General features: G+C 35.4%; 1 protein-coding gene across 1 annotated transcript in view; it reads left to right on the forward strand.

Annotated features, from left to right (window-relative positions):
• ARHGEF12 (Rho guanine nucleotide exchange factor 12) overlaps positions 1 to 779 on the forward strand; it is a 169,708-nt gene extending 168,929 nt beyond the window's left edge. The window contains 1 exon segment of the mRNA XM_074302550.1: positions 428 to 779. Within this exon segment, the coding sequence (XP_074158651.1) occupies positions 428 to 438 (11 nt within the window). The 3' untranslated portion in view covers positions 439 to 779.
• The last annotated feature ends 23,910 nt before the right edge of the window (positions 780 to 24,689 follow it).

Consider the following 24,689-nt stretch of genomic DNA (forward strand, 5'->3'; position numbering starts at 1 on the left):
TGGACAATGAGTTTAAAGGGTTTCTGTGCCTTTGCATGCATCTGTACTCTTTGTAGATGTTATAATGTGTTATTTAGCATATCTCCCTAAGGTTAATTGATTCAGTAAAAACACATTACCAAGACAGTGTTCTTATCCATTTGTAACATTGTTCCTATAGCATTATCAGCTGATTGTTATAGCAAACCTCATGACATGGTAGGATTTAGTTATGTTCTATTGACATTTTTTGCACAATGATATCCAATGATACCTGTTCTTTCTGATAGAAGCCCTTAGAGCCGTGTGTGTGTGTGTGTGTGTGTGTGTGTGTGTACATGTGTATGCATGCACTATGTATAAAAATATAAAAATGTATGTTATTAAGGTCCTAGGAACTATTTGCCCGAATTCAATTTTGCTTTCCATTTGTCTTGCTTTTCCCCAGATAAAAGTTAGAGCAACAGCTCTTATTGGTGGCTGGAGGTTGGATTCTGAGCTTCGGCCTTGCATCACCACATCCTGGCTCCAAGGTGGACTGGGAGAGAGTGTGTGACAAAGGATCTTCCTGTGGACCATCTGAGTGCTAGCCATGTCCCAGTACGCTCAAAGTGGGAATCATTTTTTCCCAGTATGGCAGCTGCACTTGTCTGTCAGTGAGGGAATGTCCATTCTCTCATCTTTTTCCCCTCACTATCGGAAATTCATTTTGATTTCAGAACAAAAACCAAATGTACAGAGCTTTGGGTGTAGGATATAAAAAAAAAATGTATTTAGACATTTAAAAAAAAAAGAAAAAAGAATCAGATGTATTTATTTGACTTCATTCTGCATTTTGAAAGCACATTTTAATTTTAATTTTGCTTTTACTGTTTTGTTATAATTGCATAGCAAGAATTTTAGCCCTTTTTATTTAGTACACCCAAGGATCAGCTACTCCTGAAATCACAGTTCAAGCCTGGGGGTTAAGGTGGTTTGGGAGGAGCTAGAGGGAACTAGGGTGTTTTGGTTTCACTGGACTGAATTTTAGCACTCCCTGCTAGCCCCTAGACTGCTTTTTAAAGGGCTACTTCCCTATAGTTTTCATGTACAGAATGACCTAGACTATATTTAAGAGGGGTCAAATAGAAGATGAGCGTCTTAACCTGTGGGACAGGCATCCATCTTCTATAGCTAAGGTCACCTCCCATGTCATAAAAATTCTTAATGCACTAAATAGCCAGGCACTTGAAAATTGATTTATTTCCTTCCCTACTCCGTTCCTATATCCCCCTCCTATAACCTCCCAAACCCACTCTTTTTTTCTTCTCTCCCATTGAATCATGGAATCTGAGAGGGAAAAGAGAAGCCAAGTTTTATTTTCTTGACTGTAAAATAGTCTAGATATTGTTTAATTTTTACAGTTATATGTAGGGCTTTGGCACTTGTATGAATTATCCCTGCAGTTTGAGCAGAGGAAAAAAAAAAGTGGAAATGCTTCAGAGGGAAATGGTGGGTTGGGGGGGGTAGGGAATGGGGATAAAAAAATAGGATAGAGAGACTGAAAAAGGGTATTTGTCAAACTGAATCACTACTGAGCTGAACCATGGCTTCATTAGCTACGGGTACTGCTGATTATAGGGCCAGTAAGTTTTTAGTACCTGGAGGTTTGACTATGATTTTTGCACTGATTGTGCCAAAATGCTCTCTATTTATATTACAAAGAGAGTCAAGGCTGGGAATGGGGAAAAAATGCAATGGAGAAGACAAGACTGCCCACACCAACTCTGTAAGCACTTCCTTTGGCTTTACTGCTGTAGCCCTTTCCATCCTGGGAAAAAGAGTGACCTTGAAATTTGAAACTGCAGATCAATATCAGAACATACACTGAACCCTCCAGGCTAGTTCTGCCTGCACTAGGGTTAGTAGCAGAATTAGCAGTACCCTACAGAGAATAGGGGTTTCAGAATTTTCACTTGAAAACATCTTCAGTCACAGTCTTGGAACATATTCTTTGTGCATCAGGTAAACAAGCTTTGGAGGTTTTTTGTTTTTGTTTTTTATTTCTTTTTATTGTTTGTTTTTTTGCCAAGTAAAACCATGTGCCAAATCTGCATCCTATTCTTATACAAAGCATTCATTTCATCACATCTTCCAGTAGTGTTCTCTACTTTCTGTGAATGGTCAGTGTATGATTTTTTAATTCCCTTCCTAACTGTCACAAAAAGATATCAGATTTGTTTCATCATAAATGGCAAGAATTCCCAGCTGCTTTTCAAATATCATGAAGCTACAACTTAAACAGCTCATCTGACCGCATCAAGTTCCACACTTCTGTTTTGTCACCTGAGCTATGCTTTTTTTGGATATGGCCACAATCACTCATCTGGGGATATGCCTATAGACTGGAACTGCATCTAAATTATTAAAAACATGTAATTTAAAGTAGAATAGGGTAAAGAGCTTTAAAAGCAGAACCCTAGTACACAGAAAACCAGCCTGGAGCTTTCCCAAATCTACTGGAGGAGCCTATGGAGCCTACATGCTGCTGGCAAGAATGCTTCAGTCATTGCCAACCCAAAGGTGTACAGGTATCCATCCATATATCAGCACCAGCTTGTCTGCATTAAAGGAGATGCTGTTAAGTGGGTATTTGAGAAGTGTCCACTACAGTTTAATTTGGGGATAAGAGAAGTATAACACAACTATAAATTTTACTCCAAACACCTACAGAGTAATCACTTACCAGTACATAACTCTTTCAGGAGGTAGGAGAAGTGCAATGTTTTAAATTCTATCATAGTTAATTCACTAAACAGTTTTGAACAAGTTATTTATCTTGTCCTTCCTTTAGCCTATTACTCTGCACAGTGGAGATACAGAAATCTAGCTGGGGTGGGAGGAGGAAGAGGAGGAGGACAAGGAGCTCACAAATGTAGTTCACATGTTACAAAAAGTTATTTGGTATCTCTAAAAGGATAGTCCAAAAGAGATCCCAAAGCTTCAGCTGTTCTTTCCATCTTAGAGCTGCCAATTGAGGGAGAAAGCTTCCCTTTAAATCATATCTGCATCCTTCTATTATTTTCACATCCTATCTGCCCTTCCACTTGAAAGGATTAGGGAATCACTCTTTAAGCAAAACTGATCACTAGAAAGCCTTTTCTTAGGAAAAGAGAAAGAGAAGATGGGACCCTATTTTTCCAGAAGGACACAATAGTGGAATAAGTGATCTATAGAAAATCAATGAGTTTTTGGGGGGATACTAAAGGGACTAAATTGTGTTCTGTCCTCTTGTTTTAATGACCTCCTTGACTGTTAAATGGTGAAATATATTTAAAATATCTCATTCCTTTTCAGAGAACAGAGAGAGTTAGTCAAGTTATATTGACAATCCCAAAGCCCCATGATTTAAAACTGAGTTTCCTGCCCTAGAAGCCATATACTTTGTGTACTCTAAAATCAGTATATATTCAGGACAAATTTGAATTGAAATTAACTTCCAGATTTCCCTTCTGAAACTTGGCTCTTAAGAGCTAAAGATCACATTGATTATAGAATTCTACACGGGATCTTTTTTCAAACATTTTGCTTTGTTTCCCTAATAAAATTAGTCCCTGTTTTTGTAATTTTAAAAAAAATTATTGCTTTGTTTTAAAGATAGTACAGAAGAAGACAGGTATTACTTAAAAAAATTAATTCCCAAGCAATTTGCAAACAACAGTGTATATACCCTGCTGCTTTCCATGCCCTATTTTCTTTGCTTTTTGGTGGTGGTAGATTAAACAGATTGTATGGAGACTGGAAGGGAACTGATACATATCTCAAACTGGAATCTATAGATTCAGTGTTAATTTGGACTATTAAACTCATAACCTCAGATAACCTATTATCAAAAATATATATACAAAATTCAAAGACACATTAATGAAAAAACTTAAAAGTTTGTGCTTGTGCTTTCCACCTTCAGCATTGTTACATTTTTTGTAAATGTTCTTTCCCATCCTCAATACCTTCTAATAGCGCCCTCCCCTCCCATAAGTGTGTTCCTTTTCCCAAAGAATTTGCCATTTACTTATTCTAATAGCCTGTCTCCCTCCATTGGTGGTGGTTTTGTTAATGATTTACTGAAGGAGTATAGTTTCTACCCCACCCCACTACCCAAAATTAAATAAATAAAAGGAAACAAACACCCTCTATTTCCATGTGCAAACTGACAAGGATGTGTACTGTAAAAATGATCACTATAATGTGCAAACGGTTGGTTATTATTTTTAATCTTTGAATCTCTTCATACTAGAACATCTTATTTTCTTTGTACACCATACAATCATGTACTCTTTTAACAGAGATTACTTTAAAAAAATCTGGAAGTATTCTTTAAAGAAAACTTTATTAATAATCCTGTATTTTTACTGATCATGTTTTGAAATGTCTGAAAGACTTTATTGTTCTAATTATCCAGATGTATGTTTGTAAAATAGCTCTTTTATGAACTAGATGATAAGGTTGTATGTTTCTGGAACAAAATATTGGTCATCTAAAAAGAACTTTGTTTTCTGGGATCTGGGAAAATAGAAAATGAGCATTCAAATATCATTAAATAAGTTTAAAGGAATCATTTTTGGTTTGTGTGTTGTTAGATTATTTCTAGTTGCCTATTCTGTAGGGGAAAGTGATGAAGCAAGGCAAGCATTAATTAATCTTAGTAGAAATGACTTTTAGAAATGTTGCTTATCAAGGCCACTTTCCTGGCCAATTACAATTCAATAATGTGAAAACTTTAATAAATACTGTTCTATCTGATGCTCATGGGCTCCAGACATCTGGAGAGAGTTCTATAGAGCTCACACAGAAAACTTTTTACTTAATTATTGCCTTAAACTGAAAACTTTTAATGTTTTTAGGGTAACTTCTATTACTAGGTTTTGAGGCTTCCTAAAGTGCCAACATCTCTCTCTGCTCCTACAGATACCAGTTTACCTCAGTGAAGCCTGGACAGCTCTGGGATTTTTTTTTTTTTTTCTTTTTCTCTTAATGGAAATGAGAGGTTACATGATTTGTGTAAATGAGCATAGTCCTGTATCTTTTGATTTTGCAGTGTACTGATTTTCAGTCATCTAGAGGTAAACATAACTACTGATCCACATTAAAAGTTCTAACATGAGAAGAATATACTTAGTATAGTATTTTGTGGCACAAATTACATAAGAATATCCAAAAGTACTTTAGTCCTTTCCTTGTTCCTTTCAAGTCTGTTACATTTTGTATAAGTAATAAGCAATATTACTTCCCTTTTGCTTCCAGAAAACAACCTTCTGAGGAAAATGAAAAAAAATTTTTTTTCTCCAAATTTATAAACCACTTCTAAATATTTAATTTGAGTCTTACTCAGGGTAGGAGGGTAGATACTAAAAGTAATATTATGCTCATTGTCCAGATGAGGGAACTGAGGCCCAGAAAACTGATCCACATCCAATGCTGTTGCCATTGGATATACCACCTTGAATCTTGCTCTCATCAAGTATTGGTTATCTTAAAAGCCTTTTTTACTTATGTAATCAGTTTAGAAAATTAAATCTCTTTTCTGCTGTGGCATTTAGTTTTTACTTGTTCATAGTGCCTGAAGAATATAATGAATGCCAGTTACAAATAAATAATCATCTATTAAGCACTACTACGTGCCATATACTGTGCTAAGTGATAAGGATACAGAAGCAAAAATGAAAAGTCTTCCTTTAAGGAGCTTATGTTCTATCAGGGAGACCACATGTATTCTGTGAGTATGTACAAAATAAACACATGATAATTAGGGGGGGGTGTCACTAGCAGGAGAAACAAAAGTTTCATGGAGAAGATGACTTTGGAGGGAATTATTTGTTTAGTGATAAGCTCAGAAGCCAAATTACAAAGGATTGAGATAAGAAAGTGGAGGCAGTGACTGGAAATAATTTCATTGGCATGGAGAACTCTAGTGAAGAAATCCCTCTTCCAATGAGGATTAGCACCTGCTCTGGGCAGCTAGTGAATACAGCACTGGGCTTGGAATCAGGAAGACTCATCTTCATGCATTCAAATCTGAGTTCAGACTGACTAGCTGAGCAACCCTGGGCAACCTACCTTATTTGCCTCATTTTCCTCATCTGTAAAATGAACTGGAGAAGGAAATGGCAAATCATTTCAGTATCTTTGGCAGGAAAACCTCAAATGGGATCACTAAAAGTTGACTTCAACTGAACAATAGTAACAGCACCAGTTCTGCAATTTACAACCTAAAAGAGTATGCGATGGTACAATGAGCTTAAATGATTTGTCTAAGGTCATAGAGCCAGTAGAGATAATACTTAACCCTTAACACCAAAACCAGCTTTATATACCTCCATAGAGGTCAAAAGTAGAAGGCAAAAAATTCAGCTTTCTCATTCATGTACTTCTGCTTGTTACATGTGAGTTTTGCTTGCTACTTGAAAACAAAATGTTAAATATTTGAACTAGGAATCAGCACCCCAGAGTTTTCTGCCACTAATTTATAATATAACCTTCACTCAACAAATCCTTTTACCTTTCTGGGCCTCCATTACGTCATCTATAAAACAAGAAAATTGGATTTGATTGCCTTTAGGTTTCTTTCTAACTCAGAATCTTAAGACTAGATAAATTCTAGCCTATTCAGCTTAGATCCCATAGTTTTTGCCATCTGCCTTAAATGGCAGCTGGTAGTAATAATGGGTCCATGCACTTCATCAATGACCTCATTTTCAAGGTTAAGTTAAAGTATCCTGTAATTCCCTTTTCTCTATCTAAACAAACTCAAGTATCTAAAACCTACCATTTCTTTAAGGTACCCTATATCTTTCCACCTTTTCTCCAACTTCCTATACAAGCTGCCTACATTTCACTTCTCTCTTCTAAATCCTCTGTAATCTGGCTTCCAACGGTATCAGTTGAATAAGCTATGATCTTTTCTTGACAAATCTACTGGCTTCTGCTCGTTCCTTGACCCCCAGATGTCTACAACATTTGATGCTTTAAAATACCCTCCTATATTTTTTGTTAGGTTTTTCTTGGTTCTCCTATTGTCTGACTACTACTAATTCCTTTCTTGAGATCTCATGTCACAACCCCTGACTGAATATAACCAAGCCTCTGTTGTGATATGGCAGAGCAGATGACAAGAAGCTTATATTTGAAAATCTATAATGGAGATTTTACTGAGGCCTCCTGAGGAAGGCCCCTCTCATTTTCTGAATAGCTCAACCCAATCATTAACATGTAGTAGGGGAGGAAGAATGTATGTCTTGTACCTTGTCTCCAGTAGCAAAAAGTTGGAGATTTAAGTGAAGAGGATTGGAAAAAGTTGGTGGGGGGAAGTTTGGAATATGAAGTTTCTTCCTTTCTGGTACTAAAGTAGTCTGCATTTTTAGAGATTCTTCAGCGCTTAAATACCAATACTTCTATCTGGTTTTAACTTATATTCTCTGTGTTTCAAAGAAATCACCCACCAGAATTTAGAGAAAGGAAGTGAAAAAAACAACAACAAAAAAAAAACAAACACCACCTTTACATTGATTTACTAAAACTTCAGTTTTCAAAGGCCCCAAGTTGAGTACTTCTGTTTTTTAATAGAATAAATGTGAATGTGTTAGCAGCTCTCTCATAATCATGGGTATAAATGGTAGTTCATCTTGCTGAAAAGACCCATTTCATACTTAATGTTCATAATGCTACTTCTGAAGCTGCTTGAAAGTTAAAATAAGATTTATTTGGGCCCTAAAAAGTATTAGTTTGTCACCAAAGCTCTCCTGGAATTGTGTTCTAGTCAGATACGTGAATCAAGAGTTCCTAGGGACAGCTTGAAAAATTAGATGCAGTGGAGTGACACTAAGCAAATAGGTACCAAATATATCTTTATGAAAAACCACTCTCTTCCCTACTCTTGTTGGTATCTCTTCTTTACACCTTAATGTTTCTGAGTTCTTGCTGATTGTGGGTACTCTTCTCCCATGATTCAGATTACAACCCTCTCAGTTTTCTCTTTCTGTGGAATTCTTATGCATGCTCTAAATATCATTAACAAGGAAGAAATAATCTTGATTGCTGCTCAAGCAAAATTTATGAGGATTGGAAAATTGTCTCTATCAAAAAGTTTTCAGATACTTTTCCATTTTAATGTAGAATGTGTCAATGTGATTATTTGCAGGTGATAGTTGTATACAAATATAATAGAAATTCTCTGTGCAGTCAAATATATTTATATTCACAAATATAGATATATTGTGCAAGGGGAAGTTGTCCTCTTCAGTCCTATGGGGAATAAAGAGAAGCGATTTACCATCAAGAGAATTTGCATCAGTTAACGAGCATTATATTTTGTTCAAATTTAGCCTTTCTGGTTTCTAATCTAACCCATAATAGTTGATTTAACATTTTATTTTACCCATCAAATCCTCTTTTCCCTTCAACATCCCCTCTACTGAGTATATCCCCTATTATGTAACATGCTGTGGCAGCAGGTTAATCTCTTAAGTTAGAACTTTAAAACATTTGAAGTTGATGCAATGGTTAGAGCACTGGCCCTGGAGATGAGTTCAAATCCAGCCTCAGCCACTTAACACTCACCAGCTTTGTATCCCTGAGCAAGTCACAACCCCAGGTGCCTCACAAAATAAAATTAAACACTTGGAGTCATGCTTCATATACATTCTTTACTCATTCTTCCTTCCTTTATTATACATAAAAGGCTGTTAAAGCTATCATTCTAATAATGTACAAATTGAGTATTTTGTGTGATTTGCTAATGAGATAGTTTCATATTTTGTTTTCCTAAATGTGTGTATTGTATAGATTTCAGTCATTTTGTCAGCATAAAAAAAGTGTTATAAAAATTTTTTGTGCATATGATCCTTTTTCCTTGATCTCTTTGAGATATAATCATAGCAGTGGTTTTATTAAATTTGGGAGGCATGGTTCCAACTTACTTTCCACTATGAGAACCAGTTCACAGCTCCACCAAAAGTGCATTCAGGGGGCAGTTGGGTGGTGCAGTGGATAGAGCACCAGCCCTGAAGTCAGGAGGGCCTCAGTTCAAATCTGGCCTCAGACACTTAACACTTCCTAGCTGTGGGACCCTGGGCAAGTCACTTAACCCTAATTGCCTCAGGGGGAAAAAAAGTGCATTAAGGTACTTGTTTACCTTACAACCCTTTTAATAAGTGTCATTCCCTTTTTTTATATTAACTTTGCCAATTTGATTAGGCAATGCCTTGGAGTTGTTTTAATTTTTAATTCAATTAGTAATATAGAATTTTATTTTTTTCTATATGGCTATAGCTTGGATTTCTTCTTCCAGAAACTTCCTGCTCATATCCTTTGACTACTTATTAGTTGAGAATAGATCTTATAAATTTGACCCAGTTCCATATCTAACTGAGAAATGAGACCTTTGACAGAGAAATTTGCTACAAAGTGTCCTGTTCCCCTTTTTTCCCCCACCAATTTCCAACATCATAAACTTATGTTTATGCTCCTTAATAGGAACAGGATAATATCACTAAGTTAAGTCTACTTATAGGTTTAATTCTCCTTTTTTCTTTCTTGGAGTAGCTTTTTTTTTATTTTTATTTTTTTCCTTAATTTTATTAAAGCTCTCTATTTATTTATATTTATTTGTCCCCCTCTCCCCCAGGCAGTTGGGGTTAAGTGACTTGCCCAGGATCACACAGCTAGGAAGTATTAAGTATCTGAGGTCAAATTTGAACTCGAGTCCTCCTGACTTCAGGACTGGTGCTCTATCCATTGTGCAACCTAGCTGCTCCTAAAGCTTTTCATTTATAAAACATATGCATGGATAATTTTTCAACATTGACCCTTGAAAAACTTTCTGTTCCAACTTTTCCCCTCCTTCCCTCTACCCCTCCCCTAGATGGCAGGTTGACAAATACATGTTAAATATGTTAATATATGTTAAATTCAATATATGTATACATATCTATACAGTTATCTTGCTGCACAAGAAAAATCAGATCAAGAAAAAAAAAAAAACAAAGAAAACAAAGTATAAGCAAACATCAACAGAAAGAATGAGAATGCCATGTTGTGGTCCACACTCATTTCCCACTGTTCTCTCTGAGTGTAGATGACTCTCTTCATCACTGAACAATTGGAACTGGTTTGAATTATCTCAGTGTTAGAGCCACTTCCATCAGAGTTCATCATCGTATAGTCTTGTTGTTGCCGTGTATAATAATCTTGGAGTAGCTTTATTTGAAATAATCCTTTTGTCCAGTGCTACTCAGGGTAAGAAGGTCAACAAATCAGCATTTTTTTTTAGCTATTATTTCTGGTCCTTACTCCTTTTTTTCCAAAGAAACTTACTGGTTCAAAAGGCAATTAATTGCTTTGGCTGATAGAAGACTGGCAATTCTCTCCATGATCTCCGTGAATTCCATTACTTGACCTCCTCTATAAAGTAGGTCTGTTCTTTAACATTTATGAAGCACAGAGGAATTTTAAAAAATGATTTTGCATCCCTGTAACATGAGCTAACTAGCTGATTCTATCATTTAGTGAGTAAATGCTTCATGAAATAAGCTGGTTCAGCCAGCAAAAACACATCCCAAAGAACTTGGAAGCTTTCATGAAGCTACGGTAAACACAATAAAACAGCAAATATTAAAAGCCCGAAAGAAAGAGAAAATAAGACCTTTTCTTGTGACTTGCCACATACTGAAGGTTGGGAACCCATGATATTACCTGCCTTTCTTTCTTTGAAACCAGTAATCATTTTTTGACTTAATAAATCCTTTTTCATCCATTTGTACATCCTTTCATCCTTTTTTTTTTTTTTTTTTGATGATGACAGCTTCATCTGTGACAGTGGGTTGGAAAGCACCCTATTGTTACTGTATAGAGCAGGGAGGTTTATATTTTAATCAGTGAACATGGAAAAAGACATGGAGCCACTTCAGATATGAGTTAGGAACAGCATTTCTTCTCAACTCTCCTTTGAGCTTTCTTCATGGAGCTATTATCTGAATTTAGACATACCTAGATAGATCTCAGGCATTTTTTCCTAGGCTGGGCCAACTCGAACAACAGAGATCTGAGCATGAACACTGGAAAGGGGTGGAGAATTGTAATTTAAAAGAGGAGTACAGAGATTAATATGGAACTAGCAGCATAATATAGTAGGAACAGACCTGGCTGAAGAGTAAGAAGATGCCCTAGACTCCAACCCCAGTGCTTGTTGACTGTTTGTGCAGACCAGTCCTATTATATCTTTTATCTTTCCCTGGATACCAGACCAAGCTTCAGCTTCAAATCTCATTTAGCCATCTGCTCAGGTCATCTCATTTTCTGTCAGCCTCTACTTTCTACCTTCCCAGAACAAAAAATTCTCATATATGGGAATCTATGTATTATCTTACTGGAATGTAAGTCCCTTGAAGACAGGAACTGTCTTATTTTTTTTAAGTTATTTTTAATATGTGTATAACCCTCAGCATATTGCCGAATTCATGGTAAATACTTAGTGCGTTTTCAGAAAAAAAATTGTCTGATTTTTCTGAGCCTGTTTCTTATTCTTTAAAATAAGGATTACAGTGCCATTCACCTCATAGAGTTTAGATGAAAATCAAATAAGATGATATGTGAAAATAAAAACTGTAAAAGTTTCTGATGCATAGCAACATTATTAATTAACCTAAAATAATCCCCTACTAATCCTTTCCTCAGATTTGCATTTTCTAGTTGGTTTTTTTGTTTTGTTTTGTTTTGTTTTGTTTTGTTTTGTTTTTTGCAACTGCCCTAATCCAGATAATCATGCACATCTGGATCAATTTCCTTTAAAAAAAATTCAATAATATTCCCCAATTAGATTTAAAACACAACTTTTTGAGTTCTAGGTTCTTTCCCCAATCCCATTACGAAACTACATGGGAAATTATGCAAAACATTTCCATAAGTCACCTGTTAGGAAAGAAGACATAGATCTCCTACCTTAAGGGGGCAAAAACTCAAAAATATAAAAAAAAAAAAAGTTTAAAAGAAAGAGAAAGTATGCTTGAATCAGTATTTCAGACACAATTAGTTCCTTTTCTGGGTATGGATGGGATTTTTTGTAAATCCTTCAAAGTAGTTGTGGATCATCGTACTGCTGAGAGCAGCAAAGTCATTTACAGCTGATCTTCCCAGAACATTACTATTTCACTTTGTTTGAGTGTATGGAACATTTTTCAGGTTTTTTATAAGAGCATACTGCTCATCATTTCCCATAGAACAATAACATTCCATCATAATTACATGCCACAATTTATTCAGAGATTTCCCAGTTGATGGGCATCTCCTCAATTTCCATTTTTTTTTGTCCTGAGGAGAAGAGAGCTGCTATAAATATTTTTGTACATATAAGTCCTTTTCCTTTTATTTTTAAATTTCTTTTGGTATTTGTGTGTAGTTAGATCAAAAAGATACGCTTGAATTTATAGCTCTTTGGGCATGGATTATATCTTTTGATCATTTATCAATTGGGGCATGGATCTTTTTTTTTAATTTTTATTTTTTTATAAATTTGACTTGATTGTCTTTAAATTTGAGAAATGAGGCCTCATCAGAGAAACTTGCTTCAAAATTATTTTTACAATTGCTATTGCTAATTGTATTTCCCCATTTATTCTATTCTCTCTTTTCACCCTGTCTCTTTTCTAAAGTGTTTTGCTACTGACCCACTACTTCTCCCAAAATACCCTCCCTTCTATCACCCACCTCCTTCCCCTTCCACTTTCCTGTAGGTAAGATAGATTTATATATCCATATTGAGTGTATATATTATTTCCTATTTGAGCCAATTCTGATGAGAATAAGGTTCATTCACTTCTCCTTCCATTTAGGAATGTAAACACACAAACTTTATTAAGTCTCTTATGATATCACTTTCTTATGCTTCTTCTGACTTCTGTTTTTTTTTTAAGTTTTTCCCTTTAGCTCTGCTGTTTTCATTATGAATGCTTGAAAATCTTCTATTTCACTGAATTTTCACCTTTTCCTCTGTATCATTATACTCAGTTTTGTTGGGCAGATGATTCCTGGTTGTAATCTAGGTTCATTATTCTCTGGAATATCATATTCCTAGTTCTCTGATCCTTTAAGGTACAAGCTGCTAAATCTCGTGTTATCCTGATTGTGGCTCCACTGTATTTGAATTGTTTCTTTCTGGATGCATGTAATATTTTCTCCTTTTGAGTTAGGGAATTTGGCTACAATATTCCTGGGAGGTTCCATTTTGGGATCTCATTTGGTGGATTTTTTCAATTCCTATTTTATTCTCTAGTTCTAGAATATCAGGGTAGTTTTCCTTGATAATTTCTTCAAAGAAATCTTTTTTTGATCATGACTTTCGTTTAGACCAATAATTTTAAAATTATCTCTCCTGGATCTATTTTTCCAGGTCAATTGTTTTTCCCATGAGATATTTCAAATTTTTTTCTATTTTTTTTTCATTTTCTTTTTGCTTTGCTTTGTTTTTAAGGTTATTATCTTTCATTTGCTCAATTCTAATTTTTAAGAAATTATTTTCCTCAGTGAGCTTTTGTACTTTTTTTCCCATTTGAACAATTTTGCTTTTTAAAACATTCTTCTCCTCATTAGCTTTTTGTATTTTCTTTGCACCACTCTCAAGTATTTTCCTCTATTTCCCTTACTTGATTTTCATAATCCCTTTTGAGCTTTTTCATAGCCTGCAACCAATTCTTATTTTTCTTGGAGCAAGCTTTGACTTTGTTATTTTCTTCTGTGTGTTTCAATGTTTTTTGCCACTCTAGTAACTTCCTACGGTCAGAAACTTTTTCTGTTGTCTGATTATTTTCCTAATCTATTTCTTGACTTTTAATACTTTGTTAAAGGCTGTCTTTCCAAGGACTGTCTGAAGGTTCAATAATTTTGTGCAGCTGGTCTCAGAGCTCCTTCTAGGGACCTGACCACAAGCCCTCTTCTGCCTTCGAACTGTTAGGAGTGTCCCTACCCCTTCTGTAACTGTAAGATCTAGTGTGCTAAAGCAAGAGAGTCCTGCTTTGCTGGCACTAAGGCCAGAGCTAGAGCTGGCACTGCACTGGCATGATATGCATTGGGATTGTGCAGTGGACTCCCACTCTATTGCCACAGACCTTTTCTGCTGACCTTTTAAGTCCTCTTTGGTCTCTCTGGGCTGAGAGGTCCAAAAGCCACCAATACTGCCTCTGATTTAAAGCTCTCTAGACCATTTTCTTCTTTGCTTGCATAGGACCAGAGCTGGGCTCCCACCTTGGTGTCCTACTTCTGCTGACTTCTATGTTATCTTTGACTGGAAAATGTTCTAATCCATCTTTTTGGGTTTTCTGATGCTCTAAAATTTGTCTAAAGTCATTTACAGGAATTTGGAGCCATTTGGGGAAAGGTTGGCTTAGTTCTTACCTTTACTCCACTGTCTTGGATCTGCCTCCATCTGAATCAACTTCTAAACTAGCCAACAGAATAACAAACTATGGTGATGAAGCAGTCAAAAAGGCTAATGCATTTAGATAGACATTATAATAGGAACAAAGGAGCAATAATACTACTGAGGAGGTCAGTCAGGGAAATTGTGGAGTATGGTGTTCATTTTGTAAGGGATCTTAGAGTTGGGAATCCACCAGAAGAGAGTTATGAGAAGGCTGACAAGCTTCAAGACAGCAGCCATATCTTATGGATTGAAGGAAGAGGGAATGTTTAACCTAGAGAAAAGACAATTTAGAGAAAATATTATAGCTGTCTTTAAGCTTTGACCAGCAAACATGGAGAAGCAGATTAAGCTTGTTCTGCTTGGCCCCAGAATGCTAAGTCGAGAATGATGGGCCTAAGTAATAGAAAGACAGACAGAATTAAGGCAAGAAAAACTTTAATAACAAAACTGGCTTGAAATGAAGTGTTTGTATTTTTATTATCCCCATTTTATAGTAAAGAAATTTAAGTGGTATTCCAAGATTCCTAAGAGTTATTAAGGGCCTGCAGTAGGTTTCAAACTCAGATCTGCCAGACTCTAAAGCCTCTACTATATCTGCTTTAGAACCAGACCATCTCATTCAGTCTATTACTCTTCCCTAAAGACTGGGGACATGGAATCTGGACGTCTCAAATGTGGAGGTCCAGGTCTTATGTGCATTGTGGAAAGTACTAGTTCATTACTTAGAAAGTGGTGAGTTCCTTTATGGGAAGTCTTAAAGTATAGGATGGATAGCTACATTCTTCTGAAGGACTGATTGGATTGAATGGCCATTGAGGTGAGTTGCTTTCAGATCTGTGATTCTGTGGTCTCCCTTTCTTCAGACACTCTTCGTTTTCAATCCATCTTTCATACCTTGCCAACATAATCTTTTTAATATGTAGTTTTTATCATGTCACTCTTCCCACAATGCTCTCCTCATTGCCTACTGCAATAAGTTTAAAATTCTCTATCTTCCTTGCAAGAGCTTATACACCCATCCAACCTTATTTCCTACTTCTATCCAACACAAAATAGTTATTGCAGTAAGGGAGGCTTTGGAACTATCCTAAACTTATTACTTGTCAATTCCCACTTCCATGACTTTGTTCATGCTGTTCCTCCAACCTGGAAGACCTTATCTCATTTCTCAATTTCTCCCAACCCTAACCATACTAAAAGGCTCATCTTAAGTCTCACCTTCCTCCCTGATACTCTTCTGCCATAACACTTAGCAAATTTGTGCACATATACAACATGCATCCTGGTATGTGTATGTAGATTTTGAGATACTTCCACTCCAAATGTTCACATGGATTATTTGTGCCAAACCTATAGTTGAGACTTCCAAGCTCATATTCGTCTGAGCTATCACAGGCAGAAACACTATTCCTTGATCCCAATGTAGTAATGTCATTTTGGTTTTCCTTGAGGATCAAAGCTAAAAAACAACCACTATATACATATATGCATGTGTAGATATGTAGTTGTGTATACATGTATATTGCATGAATATAAGTATGTTGATGTCCAGTTGAGTTAACCTGTGATTGATGTGGATAAGCCCTCCATCAATTCAAATTATAATCCATACTTCTTTTCACATATTTGTTGAATTGAATTGAATTGTACAGATCTTGTCCTCCAAAAGGGAATTCACTCAAAAATCTCAGTCTTCCTTTGGGTACTTCAACAATAGATGGATATTAGTGGAATACACAGGCTGTCCATCAATCATTCTTATTTTGCACTCTAGGACTTGCCCACTTTTTCTAGTTTAGTTTTTCTTGTTCAATTTTTTTTGATGAGAGAAATCAAACACATTGCCCACTGGAATCTTTATATATAGTTTAGTGGCCTCTGTTTCTATTTGAATTTGACAGCACTCTTTTAGAAAACTTAGGCAGAGTTCTTTATTTTCCCTATTTGTATTGTTACCTTGCTACAGCTTATTCAAAGCCACCACATGCCTCATCATTGTTCTTTGGGCATCTTTAATTTCAGAGACTATGGTATTCATTATTCTCATCATTATGGCATAAATTAAAAAAACCATCAATTTTTGATAAAGTTAAAAAAGTGATTCTTCATTTTAGGAAAAAGCTTAGCTCATTAAAAGCACTAGGTAATATCTCAATTGCAATCCATCCTGCTCTCCTATTCAGATTAAGCTCACTTTATTGTCCATTTGCAGTTTCTGATCAAGACATAAATACTGCTAGATAAATTCTAGGGATCTGGGTTAAATTCTCTGCTCATTCATATATGTATCATACTCTAGAAACAATAGACTTTCTATAATATATTCACTTAGATTTTCCTATATGTGTTGTAATACCAAACACTTGTGAGTGGGCTTCAGTTTCCTCATCTTTAAAATGAAGGAATTAGGCTAGGTGGACTCTGAGGATCATTCTTTTTTATTATAGCTTTTTATTTACCAGATATATGCATGGGCAATTTTTCAGCATTGACAACTGCAAAACCTTTTGTTCCAATTTTCCCTTCCTTCCCCCCCCCACCAAATGGCAGGTTACATGTTAAATATGTTAAAGTATTAGTTAAATACAATATATGTATACATGTCCAAACAATTATTTTGTTATACAAAAAGAATCTGACTTTGAAACAGTATACAATTAGCCTGTGAAGGAAATAAAAAATGCAGGCGGACAAAACTAGAGGGATTGGGATTCTATGTAGTGGTTCATGGTCATCTCCCAGAGTTCCTTTGCTGGGTGTAGCTGGTTCAGTTCATTACTGCTCTATTGGAATTGATTCGGTTCATCTCATTGTTGAAAATGGCCACATCCATCAGAATTGATCATCATACAGCATTGTTATTGAAGTATACAATAATCTCCTGGTCCTGCTCGTTTCAACTGAGGATCCTTCTGATTGAAAAATCTATGATCCTGTAATCATAGATCTTAGAGTGCAAATGTTAATAATAAACATGAGTACTTAGATGACTTCATTTGTAGGGAGTTCCTCTTTCTTTTGGACTACATACTGGAGTTACTCCACAACAGGGGCAAACACTTTTAGTCTATTTGTGCTATACCTTACACAATTTTTGTAAGCAGATGGTCTTGGAACAAAGTTCTCTGCTGGATCTACGAAGGCATTTTTATGATTATAACATGGAATCCCAAGGGGCATATGGGAGAAAATCTTTAAGGACACAGCTCTCATGACAATGCTTCTTTATAGTTGACAAATAATAAGCAACAATGGGATTTTGTAATTTCTGCATCTTTTGATTAATTGTGAAAAGTGTGGTTGTCTGTAGGATATTGTTTATGAAAAACTGTTCCTTTTTCATACTTTCATCAAGGATGCCTTATCCTTTAATAGTTTTTGTAGATTTTCATAAAGATTAGGTAAAGATGGAGAATTATTTTAAAAAGCATGCATATGAATCAGTAGTTAATAATGTTTTCTCAATTAAAATATATAACATCCAATGATACTATTGTTGTCCTACTCTTTTTCCAGATATCTTGAAAACAGTATCTCTATATGCTCAAATTTGTTTTTTCTCTAATTGAAGTTCTTTATATGTTTGGTCTGGTCTTATTGACTATGATGTTAAAATAACCAAATGGGGTGCTTCCACTGTATTGATGGAGATGATAGTGGTTTTTTTTGTTGTTGTTGTTTTGTTTTGTTTTGTCTTGTTTTTGGTAAGCATTCTTTTTTGTCTTATCCATAAAAATAGCTGGAAAAGGAAATGGCAGCCTTTGGTATCTTTGTCAAGAAAATTCCAGATGGTGTCACAAAGCATCAGATATGACTGACTAACAATATTTTTGCCTTTCTTCTGTCCTTTTACTAATTTTATCTTTGAGTATTTTCAGAATGATCACATTTGATTATATCTTGCTAAGTTTTCTATAAACTTGTTTTCATACAGCTTCTAGCTTTTTCTTGTGTTCCTACTGCTCATAATCTTCTAACATCATTATTTGTAATATTTTTCAACAAATGGGTTTATATTCTAAGCCAATGTTGCCTTTTACTGCTTATATTACTCATATTTTTAAAAATCATAGGATTATATCCTCATTTACAGTTAAGAAAACCAAAGCTCAAAAAACTTGAAGTAGTTTCCTCCAAGTCACTCACTAACTGACTGAACCAAGTCAATTTTTTCCACTTTTCCCACTGTCCCATGTTGTTCAAGGAGATCAATTGTTTACTATGTAAGATGTTTTCTAGGCTCTTTGGGTTTCCTTGTTGTGATGAATGAGTTAAACTTCTTCAGAAATAGTAAAAATCTATTTCAATATCTATTCCTTTACCCATTTTCATTTTTTAAAGGTTAATAAGTTTATTGGGTCACAAAAAAGTTTTAATTGCTTACCATAGCTTCTTATTTTTATTTTTCAAATTCAATATTAATGTTACCTTTGCCCTAATAAGGACATGACCTGACTGTCCATGATCATAAGGAAATAAAATTGCTGAAGTAGATGTTAGAAATGATAAACTTTTAAAAATCTAAATGGATAGAGATAAAGAGGCTGATCACTTAAAGGTTTTCATCTCCAGTTAAGTTGACTTGCCATGGATTTCCCTTCTTGTAAAAACAGGAAGTGTAACTCTTTATGTACTATTGCTTTTGGATCTCAAGAGCCACTGGCAGGACATATGCAAAGATCCAGTAAGCCCTTAGTTAAGCAAGATCTTGAATGAATGTCAAGCCTTTAGTAAGGGCTTACTATGTATCCAGCACTAAATACTAAGAATACAAATACAAAAGGGAGACAGCTCCTGTGCTGTGGGAATTTATATTCTAATGAGGAAGACAACGTATTTTGGGGGAATTGTGGCTCATCCAGGAAGTTATAGTCTGGGAAGTCAGGAAGATAGTAGATTAAATAATAGGATAGTATACTGGAATCTCCTTTCCAGAAGCAGTGATTCAATTACACTCCAGAGCAAGAGGTGAAATTCATGTGAGGGAAATAAGTATGACAAGATCCTTTGTCTAACATTTAACAAGGGGATGAAAGACCTCCACTTTCCTAATATTCCTCTGCTGTTGGTAAATGAATGTTTCAAAGGCAGAAATTATACTGGAAAGGTACATGAAATAATAACCAAATTTGAACTAGAGGCTTCCTATACCTCTACATTCAAATCTCTGATGTTTACTATCTGTATCACTTCAGGAAAATCTGAGTCTCCATTTCCTCAATTGTAAAATGAAGAGTTTGGACTAGCAGGCCCTTGAGATCCCTTCTGCCTACAGGTATATGAACTTTGAGTTTTAAGAACTACGATTTCTGTTTCTTGCTTCGATAACATGTAGGGTTTGTAATGCAGCATGGTACTGAGAAATGGGAAGGAGTCAATTTATTTAGATTCAATCATCTAGAAGACTTGGTGACCTTTTATAAACCATTTATTACCTAATGTGTCCAATTTAATCCTGTTGTTGACTGAAGATGTCTGAATAATCTCTTCTATTGCTTCATAAAACATAGTAATAAAGCCAATAGTTGCTTCCCTCAATAGCTTTGCACCAAGACTACCTCCCCTTTCCTCCATCAGCTGGGATTATAGGACCCACAAATCTCCAGTTATTCTCCAGCAGAATAAAACCTTCTAATTTTTTCTTCTGGTTCTTTAACTGGTTTGTGTTTGTTTTCAGATGCTGACTCTGTAAAATATTTTCCCTGATCAATGTTTTAACCTTCTTTTTGATATTTATTCAGCTCTGCTGAAAACACTGCATTAAACTGAACTCCAAGGATGGGAAAGTAATCCACATTTCTTTCTGCTCTCTGGAGGCTTCATAATATTTCCCATTATCTGAGGTTATTGTTATACTAGGATATTAATGAGCATTTTTCCCTGCTGGAATTTCATCACTTCTTCCTTTCCATACCTAAAAGAACAGAGTTTTAAATTAACATAGGAACCAAGTTATAAATTCTTGCTTCATTTCCTCTGGTTTCTTAATCCTTTCAGTTTCATACTATTATACATAATATGATGCTCCCATCTGTCCATTTCTTTTGACCTCAACACTGATTATAAGATTAAACCTCTGCTCTGTTCCTTTGTTTTCTTTGTAAATTATTTCTAGACAGGTGTGGTGTGCTTTCTTTCTACAAAGCTAAGGTATAATTGGCCTAGGGATAGGGAAGAAGAGAAGGAAAGGCCAGTGCTGATCAAGAGAGTAGATACTTACATGAAACCAGATTTGTGACAACAGTGTGTGTGTCTGATTTTGTGCTTAAAGTGATTGCTCTGAAAGTTATCTCCTATTTTTATTATCTATCCTTTATTATCTAACATCAATGTTGTATTAGGTGCTGTAGAATAACATGTTTCTAATCTAGTAGATTTACAGACTAGAATATTTTTTGAATATAGTTTTAAGATTGGTGACAACCATACATATTTACCAGTATCTTGGAATTATAAGACTTAGGCCTAGAGACGGATCTCACCAGCCATTTGTTCTGACCCCCTGGTTCTGTGGATAAGGAAACTAAAACCCATGGCTTGTTCTAGGTCACATAGAACATAAACCTATAGCTAGAAGAGACCTTGGAAGGCAGTTAAGTAAAAGAACTAAAATTTATTTCTTCATTTTGAGGTGGTTTTGATTTTTTCCCCTGAATATCCTGGGACTTTCCAGAGAACTGGTAATGACCTTTGCCTTAGGAATTAATAGCTAATATTTATATAATGCCTTGTATATGCCAAGCATACACAGTACATTATTTCATTTGATCCTCATGACAACTCTGCCAAATAGATGGTGCTAATTGTACCCATTTTTCAGTTGAGGAAACCGAGGCAAATGACTTGCTCAGAAACATACAACTAGAAATAATCAGAACCTGAATTTGAATTCAGGTTTTTCAGACACCCCCCCCACCCAATTCCAGGATTTGAGAAGGTGAGGAGGGAGGGAACAAGCAAATAAAAAGAGCTACAATGATCAGAAAATAATTACTTTTAAGTATAGCCTTTAATTGCAACAGAATTCTATCAATATCTATGTATCTCTCTCTCTATAAACATGTATATTTATATGACCTCTAGATAATTTTTAAAATTTGTTTTTTTTAATTTAATTAAATGTTTCCCAATTACAATTTAAAAACTTTTACACTCTGTTTTTAAACTTTTTGAGTTTTAAAATTTTTCCTCCCTCCAGGTTTTTGAGAAGCTAAGCAATATGATATCAGTTATACATGTGAAATCATGCATAACATATTTCCATATTAACTATATTGCAAAAGAATATATATACAAAGACCCAGTAAAAATAAAATAAAAAAGGATGCTTCAATCTCTACTCAGAATTCATCAGTTCTCTCTTGAGGTGGACAGCATTTTTCATTCTGTGACCTCTAAATTCTTAAAGGATTCCAGTTCTCTTTATATGAAATAGCTCTTGATTTTTGGATATTCTCTTTCATAGTTAGGCATATATATATACATAACATATGCCATATATATGCATATATATATATACATACACACATACACATGCAGAAATATGTATTCAAAGATACATGCAAAATATATATTTATTATACACTGTGTACATACAAATACACATATATACACATACATGCACAATTACCTAGATGAAGCAGGCCTCCTGGGAGCACTTAGGTTTGCAGCAGTCTCATTATCTGGAAGCAGACAAAGACCTAAACCCAGAAGGTCATATTGAGGTGGTACAAAGATTAGTGCCTGGCTGACTGTACCCTTCCTGCAAGACTATGACCATGTGATTTCTTTATGACTTGGTAAATCCCTGTCCTTAGATAAAGGGGTGTGTGACTTAAGAGGTGAAATCCCTAACACAACAAATGCAACACTTCCATTTCTGTTAGTTGGGGGAATGTTGTCTTAGACAGACAACAAGATGTGAGGGAAGGTTGGGGGGGGGATCTTAATTTTTATTTCTTGTGTAACTCAGCTTCTTTGCTTGGAACATGCCTTCTTCTCTCCATTTAAGGCTTTCACCTTTTTTTGCCTCAGCCTAGATTAACAGTCTTATTAGTGTTGCTTAATCATTTAGTCAAGTCTGAAGTATGTAACCCCATGGACTTTGTTCATGGAGTTTTCTTAACAAAGGTATTAGAGTGGTTTGCTAACTCCTTCTCTAGTGTATTTCCATTTTACAGAGGAGGAATTGAGACAAACAGGGGTTAAGTGACTTGCCTAAAGTCACACAGGAGTAAATGTCTGAGGCTGAATTTGAACTCAGATATTCTTGACTCTCTCCACTGCCCACTACCCAGACTAACAGTTCAGCCTTGAATCAAATGAAAGAACTAGAGATTTTAAAAAGAATGAATTAATGCTATTTATCATTCAGCCTTTGGTCACATAATCTCATCAAACCTTAATTTCTTCATCTATAATGGCCATGGGGCAATATGTTTGTCAAAAGGTACAGAAAAAGTACTAGGTCCCTCTATACTGTGGGAATGGGAAGTTATTTATTGTGGCAACCCTGACTGCATTACTATATACTATATTACTGTATCACTATTTGTATGTGTTTACATAAAATTTGTTCAGAATGAACACTCTTCATGCATTTTGACTTAATGACGTGATTTGGTTGCTATTGACGGTTGAGAATCAGTGATAATGATGTTAGACCGTGGCAGCTAAGGAGAAGATTGGAGTTGGATAGTTAGATAACAATGATAATAATCGATAGCATTTATACAGGGCTCTAAGATTTCTAAAGTACTTTACACAAGTTGCTTTATTCAATTCTTACAACAATCTTGTGAGATAGGTGCAGTTATGATCCCCATTTTATAGATAAGAAACTGAGGCAAGCAGAAGTTAAACTTACCTATCTGTCCTTCAATTTCTTCTGGAAAATGACCCAAATGGACTAGAAGATCATCCCTCTTATTCCACCCTCAGCAAAAACACCTACTTCCATCATTAAATATTGATCTTCCTCATTGCTGTCTATACCCCCATTCCAGTTCTTCCTGTACCTATTTGATATTTCCAAAATCTGTGTCTGACCATATTACTCCCTGGCTCAAGATAGTGATTCCCCTTGACACTAGGCTAGACTACTAGGCCCTTTGTTTGCCTTTTAAGCCCTTCATAATCTAACCCCAGCCTGAGATTCTTTTCCATCGTTCCCCTTCTTCACTCTACACTTCAGCCAACCTAGAATATTGGACAATTTCCAAACACATCTTCCTGACTCATTTTCCTGAATTCAAATCCAGCCTCAGATTCTTACTATTGGTGTGACCCTGGGAAAGTCACTTATTGCCTCAGTTTCCTTATCTGTAAAATGTTTTGGAGAAGGAAATGGCAAACCACTCCAGCATCTTTGCTAAGAAAACTTCAAACGGGGTCATGAAGAGTTTGACATGATTGAAAATAACTGAACAAATACAATACAATAAATGGCACAGATGTGTGGAAAGTAGAGAAAAGGTTAATGGCATACTCATAAAAAGAATGCAAATTCTGGAGGATTCTAGTCCTGTCTCTGACACTAACTATCTGAATGGTCTTGGGCAATTATTACAACTTTCCTTTGTGTCCTCGTGTGTAAATTGAAGAATTTGAAATTAGTTGATCTCTAAGATCTTGTCCTATACTAAATCACATAGTTTGACTTATTGAGCCAGTTAGAATGGAATCCCATCCAGTACCAATATAATTCTACTAATTTAATGGTAACATTTATGAAGCATTTTTGTGAGTTGCAAGTATAAATATTTTTCATTACCTTTTTACACAAAAGGAAACTGAGGCTCAGAGAAGTTAATTATTTCTTCAGCATCCTTGGAAAATCATAAGGACTCTTGGATATCATTTAGACTTCCCCTTTCATTTTACAGATAAGGAAACTGAGACCCAGCCACGCAAAGAGTACATGATAATAGAATCCAGGCTCTCCCGACTCCAAGTCTAATAATACTTTTTCATTGTCGAGGCATAACCTAGTATGATATGTAAATTTTGAAAGTAACCACACACTCTTTGAGCTAGGGCAAGGAAGGAATTATTTCAGGTAAATAGACAAGGATGCTAAACTTACTCATTTCACTATTAGTGTATTGCTGGGAGAGACCAAAATTACTAAGAAGACTGCTGTGAGTCAGTAAAATATGCATTCTTGTTTGAGAAAGCTTTATTCAGAGAGTGCAAATTAAATGCTTCATGTAAATGCTTACTGTTGTTATTAAACACGCAAATGTATAACTTGAATATCCCT

This window comes from Sminthopsis crassicaudata, chromosome 3, assembly GCF_048593235.1.
Source record: "Sminthopsis crassicaudata isolate SCR6 chromosome 3, ASM4859323v1, whole genome shotgun sequence".
NCBI classification, from domain to species: domain Eukaryota; kingdom Metazoa; phylum Chordata; class Mammalia; order Dasyuromorphia; family Dasyuridae; genus Sminthopsis; species Sminthopsis crassicaudata.